Source organism: Rhineura floridana, chromosome 22 (genome assembly GCF_030035675.1).
Source record: "Rhineura floridana isolate rRhiFlo1 chromosome 22, rRhiFlo1.hap2, whole genome shotgun sequence".
NCBI classification, from domain to species: domain Eukaryota; kingdom Metazoa; phylum Chordata; class Lepidosauria; order Squamata; family Rhineuridae; genus Rhineura; species Rhineura floridana.
The window spans coordinates 19,498,134-19,507,613 of record NC_084501.1 but is presented as its reverse complement, the minus strand read 5'-3'; the positions used below and the strand labels follow the sequence as shown (position 1 = coordinate 19,507,613).

Below are 9,480 nucleotides of genomic sequence, written 5' to 3'. Positions count from 1 at the left end.
CTTGCCCATCAGTCACGGACCGCTTTCGGGTCTGTGATTGGAGGAGCTGAGAAGCAGCGCCGCTGTCCCGAGTCTAAGTGGTCACTCCACCCCTTGCCCTTAACGCCGATTGGTGGGAATAGTCCAAGAGCCAAGGAGGAGGAGTTTCGGATTACATCGTACTTGGGCGGGTGTTTTTTTCTTGAGGCGTGGTAGGGGGTTGACGGTGTAAGTTGTTGTCTATGTAAATACATGTCTGTTATTATTATTATTTAGAATTTATTATCCGCCCTTCAACCAAGGTCCCAGGGCGCGTTACAACAATTAAAAACAACCTAAACATAAGCATATGGAAATGGACTGCCTTCAAGTCGAGGGGGGAAATTTCCAGGGAGGAAAAGGCCTTCCAAAAGGAGCTAGGCACAGTGCCTCTGAGCATATGCAGAGTTCTGTGTCCCCTTCCAATGGGGAATAAAGCTTGCCAAAAAGAACCTAAGGGCACGGTGACCATAAACGTGTGCAGAGTTCTAGGCTTTCTTCTAAGACATAATGAAAAATGGAAATGGACTGCCTTCAAGTCAATCCCCATGTGGCTGAGAGGCAGTGACTGGCCCAAGGTCACCCAGTGAGCTTCACGTCTGTGTGAGGATTCGAACCCTGTAGTGGCCCAACACCTTAACCACTACACCACAGTGGCATATAATTGTTTATTATTATTGACCAAGTAGTACATTAGTTTGCTTGCTTATTTATGGGAGAGCTGTTTCTAGTAGTATAGCATTTTATTTATTTATTGTATATTGTATTTATAATTATATATATAATTTATATATATATATATAATCAAATCTAAACCACACAGATGATAAAAGAAGTTGCAAAAATTAACCAAAGTGCAAAGACCAAAAGCCTCTCCTTCCTCCCCCCAAAAAAGTCTTCAGAAGGTGGCAAAATCACCTAGACCACCATTCTTCCACCTTGGGACCCTGTGTGTTGTCAGACTACAACTCCCATCAACCCCAGCCAGCTTAGCCAGTGGCCAAGGTTGAAGATCACTGCCCTAGACAGCAGCTGGGGGCCACTCTTGAAAGAGCCCCTTCCCTTGTGGCTGCCAGCCTTCTTTCTCTTGCTGGTGGGGACACAAGCCATGCCTCTGAACCTGATCTCAAGTCATGGGAGGGCAGGCTCCCATAGAAGTGAAAGGTGGTCCTTCAGGTAACCTGGCCCCAAACCATCAAATAGGGCTTACTCCCATTTATATATGTGCAAGACTGTCCACCAATTTGGATGGCTACAAAAGAAGCAGGCAAATGGATGGAGGATAATAAGGCTATCAATGGCTGCAAGCCACAATGGCTTTGCTCTATCCGCTCTGTATGCCTCTGAACACCAGCTGCTGGGAATCACAAGTGGCGGAGAGTTGCTGTTGCACTCAGGTCCTGATTGCGGGCTTCCCAAAGGCATTTGGTTGGCCACTGAGAGAACAGCATGCTGGACTAGAAAGCCAGTGTGGTGTAGCAGTTAGAGTGTTGGACTAGGACCTGGGAGATCAGGGTTCAAATCCCCCCTCAGCCATTTTTTTTATTATTATTTATTACATTTGTATACTGCCCCATAGCCGAAGCTCTCTGGGTGATTTACAACAATTAAAAACATTAAAAACAAATATACAAATGTACAAATTTAAAAACGCTTAAAAAAAATCAATTTAAAAACTTTGGGCTTTGACTTGGGCCTCTCAGTTTAACCCACCTCACAGGGTTGTTGTGGTGATTAAATGAGGCGGAGAACCATGTACACCGCTTTCAGCTCTTTCTTAAGAAGAAAAGGTGGGACATAAATGAAATAAATAAATAATTATACATAAATAGAGGACCAATGTTCCCTTGCAAGCAGCCAAAGCAGCAGGATCTAGTCCCCTCTCATCAGCTGATGAGCAAGGGTGAAATCCTGCTCAGTTTGGCTGCAGGTATCTATTCCCCTGCTGGGAACAGGTGCACACACAGCCTAAGCAAAACACAGGACTGGTTGCAAAAAGGCTTCCAAACAGCCTCGCACTGCGCTTTGAAGTCCTGACAGTTGGGGCTTCAAAGCGCAGCATCACCTGATGGCACTATGATGTCAGGTGGCTGACAGGTGAGCAGCCCTGACCATCTGTCAAATTTGGGGGGAGAAGGATCTGGCCCGCTGTCCAGAAAAGATTCCTCGCTCTGCTTTAGATGGAAATGCGTATTACTGTACCTCCTTTAAAACATGGTAAGCCACCAGCCCTGCTGGGTTGGGAGGCCCTCCTGATCATTCTGCTGAGTGGGGCCCTGGTCAGCTTCCCAAAAGTCCTGCTCCTGATGGTGCCAATTGCTTAGAGGTCCCTTAAAAAGCTCCTTCCCCCAAACTGGGGAAAAATGCAGGTTGGTTTTGGTTTTGATTTGTTGGCTTTGATCGCTTCTCTTCCTGCTGTTGCACCAGCTGATGTTCCTCTTCTGTGTCTTCTTTCCACAGTGGGCCGCTAGGAGTCAACTGGCAGGAGCGAAGCCTGCATAATATAAACAACCTGCCAGCCAATTGCCACCGCCTGTCATTTCAAATCCATCCAGTGGGGTTCTTTTTGAATTGCTAACGTCCCTGTGAGGCAGGGGAGCCTGTTTGACAGACTGCTTGCGCTTTCAAGCCGCGAGCAGGGCAGCCAGCGGTGGGAATCTCTGGGGGCTGGAGAACCCTTCCTTTTAGCTGGAGATTCCTTTCTTCCTCCCTTCTGTTAGCCACCACGCCATGAGGAGGGAAGAACTGGCACGAAGTGAATCCAGGGACACCCCTGTGAGGAGGTCCACTCGCCTGCAACAGGACAAAGTTGGAGAACAGGTGAGGCGGGGTAAACTTTCACAAGGAGGGGCCGTAGCTCAGTGGGTAGAGCATAAGGCTGGCTTGCATGCCAGAAAGACTACCTGGCTCAAATCCTGGCATCTCCACTGAAAGGATCTCAGGTTATAGGGCTGGGAAAGACCCTTGCACTGCCAAAGTTAGGCAGTCCTCACTAGATGCACCAGTGGATCAATCTGAGTACTAGGTTGCTTCCTGTATTAGCTGGACAGCTCCTCAGAGGGAACAACAGCTTGCCTTGCCAGCAGTGAAGACAACCAGAACAGTATATGCTTCAGATTACTAGTTACCAGCAGATAAGAATGGGGGAGACATTTGATTCAGTTCACATTTAAAGGAAGTCTATCAAATTTGCACTTTCTGGAACAACATGAAACCGGAAATAGCCATCCTTCTATATTTCCAGTTATCTGAATTTTGCAGTGCAGTTCTTCAACGAAACAATGTTTACAAAAATTCATATATTTGGGGATAGGGTGCATTACAATTCGTGCAAATGAGATACAAACATACATTAAGAGGAAATTGCTTGCAAAAATGTTATTTATCGATCAGTTAGATTTATATGTGACTCATGTGTTCATTAGTCAAAACTGCGTATGAAAATGTGTTTGTTAGGAGAACTTTGCACTGAAATGCTGATGAATTTTCATGGGGATTTAAAAAAAAATCACAAATTGCTGTATAAACACGGAGAACGGAATTTAAGATTGGAATAATGAGAAGCAGAGGGAACGGAAATTGTCAGATCTGTCCCTCACTGCCAGCAAAGTTATTATGATTGTAGTTGGCAAACAAAATGAAACACAATCCAGGTTTCTGGATGCACCTGACCATATTTCCGCCCACCCCAAATGCTGCTAGATTTCTCCAGTCCGTGACATTAAGGAGTCCCAATGATTATGATGATTGCACGTGTTTTGTCCCTTTTTCCAAAATAATAGTTTTGAAGTAACTAACAAGACAAAATGCAAACAGGTATAATCAAATTAAAAGTTAATAAAAAAATACGGAAGAACCCCTCACCCCCATAAAATGTTAATCCAAGAATAGAATAGAAAGGACAAGTCCTAACCATCCGTACTGAAAGATGAACACTGCAGTAAAGGCTGAAATCATACCCAAGCATCTGTGAAATAGGTGTGATAGGGAATTGACTGAACAGCAAGGCGGCCTTCTACGTTGGCAGAAATTTGGTGTTAGTGGTGATGGACTTAAACACAGTGGAGTCTGGTCCATTAGGGCAGATGGGGCCTTGTCCTGCCGACCTCAGCCTGCATGCCCTTGCCTGGCTTTGCATTCATTGGCCAGAATACTTGGAGAGCAGGAACAACTTGACGTGCAACCGAAGGTTGTATCCAGCCAAGCTCATTCTGAAATGAATGAATGCAAATTAGTCATGTCGGTTAACTTTGATGGGTCTACTCTGAGTAGGACTAGCATTAAATACCAGTCTTCAGCGCCCTGAACAAACGATAGTTCCCAGTATTGTTCCCTTTGTTGTGTCTTAAAAAGCAGTGTAATGTAGTGGTTAAGGTGTTGCACTACGACCTGGGAGACCAGGGTTCGAATCCCCACACAGCCATGAAGCTCCCTGGGTGACCTTGGTCCAGTCACTGCCTCTCAGCCTCAGAGGAAGGCAATGGGAAACCCCCTCTGAATACCACTTACTATGAAAACCTTATTCGTAGGGTCTCCATAAGTTGGGATCGACTTGAAGGCAGTCCATTTCCATTTTTCAGTCAAGGGGCCTGAAACATTCTTGAGGGGATCATCAGCCTCCTTCTGCACTCTGACCATTGCGGTGCTGAAGGGAATTACCTCTGTGCCACACACCAGAGCATTACATGCCTTAAACAAGAGATGTGGAGATGTGGAGCCTGGGGCCCTCTGGAAGTGCCTGGACGCCCTCAGGCAGCATGAGCAATGGCTGGGAATGATGGAAGCTGGAGTCCAGCAGGTTCCCTATGCCAGCCTTAAAACTTCATATTTGGTGGAGGAATCAATCTTAATTGCTCTGTTTTGAATGCTGCTTTTGGAAGGGGAACTACAGTAGAGCGTATGCTTTCTGGGAAAATGGTTCTTGCTTCGATCCTTGGCAAGTCCAGATTAAAAGGCTTACGTAGCCCTTAGTGTGGAGTCAATCCTTGGGAAGCTACTGCTTGCCAGAACGGCCCTCCAGGCCTCTCTACCCAGCCCTTGAGACTCTACCCAGTCCACACCTCTCACCAGCCTTGCTTCCCACCTTCCTTGAGTGTTTCTGCCTGGCCGGATTGTGTCCTTGTCCTCTGGTCATGCATCTGGATGGAGGATAGAGAGGGATGCGCTAGTGTGTGCAGAAACTAGACTCCTGTGCAAAGGTAAACATTGCATTTCTTGATCTGCCCACTTTGCCTCTGGCTCACCGTTGGCATGCAGCCCTCGGGAAATTGCCCAGAAGAAATGCGGCCCTTGAGCTGAAGGAGGTTCCTCCCCCTTGAAGTAGGCCCTATTGGACCAATGGCTTGACTCAGTATTAAGGCAGTTCTTGTTACCGGGCAGAAGCCACATCTCAGTAGGAGAGCATGCCACTAGGCAGGATATCCCAGTTCAATCTCCAGTATCTCCTGGCCAAAAAAAAAAAAGGATCTCCAATAGCAGAGATGGAAACAAGTGGCCTTTCTCACTGGAGAGCCATTGCAAGGTGGAAGAGAGTATAGGACAATCAAGGATGGGGAACCTTTGCCTTCTGGATGTTCCTTGACCATCAGCCATGCTTGGGACCAGCATCAGAGGCAGGCATCATTGGGCATCTGCCAAGGCCCACGCCCCTGGAGGGGGCCCACTGCCACTCACCAGAGCCTCTTGGTCTCCCTCCATTTTGTCATTGCTGCCTGGGTGCGCCTGCCGTCTCTGAGCATGCAGGGAACATCCTGAGGGAGGATCTACAGTGATGCTCTCCACCTGCAGTGCACTCTGCCTCTGGGAGATTGTACAGATTGGGCCCAGAGGGGAAGTGCGGGCAAGTGGACAGCAGTGCCTTTGAGAGGGGGAGGGGACCAGAGGGAGGGGGGACCCACTGAGGGCACCATGCCCAAAGCTCCCCTCCCCCCAGAAAAAAAACTGGGAGAAAAAGCCTGGAACAGGCATTGGCCATCCTGGGAATTAGAGTTCAACAACATCTGGAGGGCCACCGGTTCCCCATCCGCAGAGGCTGCTCCATGAGGGCGGATGGGGCTCTGCCCCACCAACCTCAGCCTGCCTGCGCCAGCCCCCACCTGCCTGCCTTCTTCCTTACATCCAGTCCAGGGGGTGGCACTGCCTCTCAGCTCCTTAAACTCAGCATTGCCCTTGTAGGACTCAGCGGAGGGGGGAGGGCAAGGACAAAACTAAAATGAGTTGGCTCCGCCTCTCATTGGCTCTGGCTCCACCTACTGTTCGGGCTCCCTGCTTTCCGCCCCACTAGTCCTAATGGCCACTAGCCACCACTGGAGGCTGGTGCATTAGGGCGGATGGGGCAGTGCCCCACCAATCTCACTGTGCCCTCGGCCAGGCCCCACCTCCCTGCCTTCTTCCTTCCAACAATCAGCCCAGGGGGTGGCTCTGACTGTCAGCTTCCTTCTCCTCCTTAGTCTCAGTGTTGCCCCTTGTGGAACTCAGCAAGGAGGAAGAGGATGGGGGGGAAACAAGAATGAGTTGGCTCTGCCTGACCTTGGCTCTGGTTCCACCTACAGTTGGGCTCCCTGCCTTCCTCCCCACCTGTCCCCATGGACACCAGCAACCTGTATACCCCATCCGTGCGCTAGAACAGTAGTCTTCAGCTTTTTCAGACCTGGGATTCACCTTTAACCCAAACATGCATTTGGGAACCCATTTCTTCATTCCCACCCACTCATGTACGGTGAAACTCCTGCTGTCACAAGCCACCTTAGATGAGGCTGCGAGCCAGCAGTGAATCCAAGTCCCAACCCACCTGTTGAAGACAATGCACTAAACGTGTTCACTTGCACGTATTCTGTTGGGTGGGGGCCCATAAGTCAGTGACAGAGCGCTCGCTTTGCATGCAGAAGGTCACGGGTCAAATCTTTGGAACCTCTCATTTAAAAAGATCATAAGTTGCCGGGCTGTGAAAACCCCTCCGTCTGAGACCTTGGAGACCCAGATGGAGTTGACCAACCAGAGGTTTGACCCGATCAAAGGCAGCTGTTGGTATCATAGGTTCTTTTCGAAGGCAGGAAGTTTGCTGTGATGAGTGTGGCTCAGAAGGCAGGCAGAGACCTCGCTGCCGCTCATATCTCTTGTTGGCTGTGAAAACATCTGTGTGCAGCCTGTCTGAAAGAGGAAACTCCCAAGAGAGCTCCTTGTGCTAATTGCAGCTTTGCAGAGCCACATAATGGTCACAGAAGCCACCCTCTTGGTTGCAGCCTTTGCACAGGCCTATACTTTCTCGCACAAGAAGTCAAAGCACCAATATTCCCTCAAGTACCTTTTCAGTGACACTGGGTGATTAGTTTTGACGGCGCACCGGAACAACAACTTATTATTATAATAATTATTATTACTGTAATTGTTTTGGAAGGTGCCTGAATGGCCATTACTTAATGCCATTTTTGATCCTATCATGTCTTATTTTATTTATTAAATTTATATTCCGCCCTTCCTCCCAGTATGAACCCAGGGCGGCAGCCTTATCTTCAAACTGTGTACACAGTATCTGGAAGCTGCAAATGCAGTGGCCAGATTGCTGACAGGAGCAGATTACTGGCAACAGCCCCCTTGCTGAAACAGCTGCACTGGTTGTCAGTTTGCTACCACAAAGTACTAAACAACTAGGGCCCAAAGCACCTTAAGGACCACTTGACTCTCTATGTTCCATCTCGATCACTGAGGTCTGATGGGGCACTTTTGGTGGTTTCTGACGCCCCTGAGGTTCAGTTGGCCTCTACCAAGGACCGAGCCTTCAGAGTCGCAGGCCCTGCCATGTGGAGCTCCCTGCCAAGAAAGATTCGAGAGGAACCATCCCTTTCTTTCAGGCATCTCCTGAAAACTGAACTTTTTAAAACCTGAACCTTTTAATATGAATGTTCCTTTCCAACCAATGCAGTACTTACGAATGCATTTGTCTTCGACAATGTTTTTATTGGTTTTTAATACTGTTTTTATATATATATTGTAATGCCGCCTCAATAGGCCGTTATGAAAAGTGTAGCTTACAAATATTTTAACAAAATAAATAAGCTAAACAAAACAAAATAAAAGATCACACACTGCTCACACGCCGCACAGCAGGTGCAATAGCAACGAAACGGAAAGAGGAAGCGCCACAATTTACTGTGAGGCAGGCGCCAGCTGCCCTTTGATGCAGCTCTGTACTGTTTCTCAAAAACAGGCTTCAAGGGAGCCACAAGGCTCTGAAGGAAGCCGCGCTGCTGATATCGTTACACCCCGGGAGAGCATCAAAGCGTCCAGGAAGCAGGCTGACCCAGACCAGGATTGGTCCCCCAGTCCTTTGCCACTATTGGGAGAAGGAGAACCTCATGAAGACAGCAAGCGAGCCGTGTCGGAAAGAGATACCCACTTGGTGAGTCTTCCTGAGTTTGTATTTCGTGTGGCTGAGGCGCCTGGGTGTCAGTCGTAGTTGTGCAATAGGACTGGGGGGATTTGGGGGCTGGGGTGGACAATCCAATCTCCCCTTCCCCTCTCCGGATTCAGGAAGCTGCATATACACCATAGGTGTAAAGTATATTTAAAGCATTTAAAGTACATTTAATCCTTGTAATTTGGAAATTGTAGCTCTGTGAAGGAGTAAACTACGGTTCCCAGGATTCTTTGGGTGGGGGAGAATGTGCTTTAAACGTGTGGTGCGTATGCAACCTAAGTTTATTTATTTATTATTTATTTATTTATTGGATTTCTATCCCGCCCTTCCTCCCAGTAGGAGCCCAGTGATATGCAAAGTATTTCTTTATTTATTTCAGGGGTAGGGAACCTTTTGTCAGCCCGAGGGCTGCTCTCTCTTCTAGACTGCCTTCTGAGGGCCACCTGCCAGTGGTCAAAGTGGGCCAGAGGGCCCTGAGCCCCCCCCCTTATTTTTTGACTGGGAGAGAAAGAGGGACAATGGAATAGTAGGTGGGTGGCAGAAGGAGAGAAAATGGGTGGTCTTGCCCATGTTTGGCTATTTTCCAACACTGCTGGTGTTGCTCCTGCCCATCTCCCTGTCTGTGCCTCCCGCACACACCTTGGGATTAAAAAAGACTCCACCCACCCCTGCTTTTATGAAACTGAAACACAGAGTGGAGGAAGATTCCAATTCTGACTGGAGCAGTAGCAGGGGAGGGGGCAGCTGTGCACTTTGCTGGAAGTGCAACAGCAGAGATCATTCAGTTTGTAACTTAAGGGTTAATTCTGTTGTTAGTAAGTCAGTTGACCAAGCGGGTGTGGTGGTGGTGGTGTTGCTTAGCAGCCAGGCAGAGTGGCATGATCTTCAGTGAGGTAGCATGTGCTTTGATTAGCTGTGTGTTTGGTTCTCTGGCGCCAAAGGGTGACCAGGTCGGGCCCTGGCCAAGGGCCACAGGGGCCCCTGAGGGTAGCTGCCATGGATCACAGGGAAGGAGCTTGCAAGCCGCCCGCCTGTTCGCTGGCTCC

General features: G+C 48.5%; 1 protein-coding gene across 1 annotated transcript in view; it reads left to right on the top strand.

Annotated features, from left to right (window-relative positions):
• Window positions 1-117: 117 nt before the first annotated feature.
• The window catches only part of LOC133374918 (5'-3' exonuclease PLD3-like), a 34,042-nt gene continuing 24,679 nt past the window's right edge, over window positions 118-9,480 (top strand). The window contains exons 1-3 of the mRNA XM_061606245.1: window positions 118-207; window positions 2,479-2,838; window positions 8,225-8,416. Coding sequence (XP_061462229.1) covers window positions 2,749-2,838; window positions 8,225-8,416 — 282 coding nt within the window. The 5' untranslated portion in view covers window positions 118-207; window positions 2,479-2,748. The remainder of the gene's footprint in view (window positions 208-2,478; window positions 2,839-8,224; window positions 8,417-9,480) is intronic.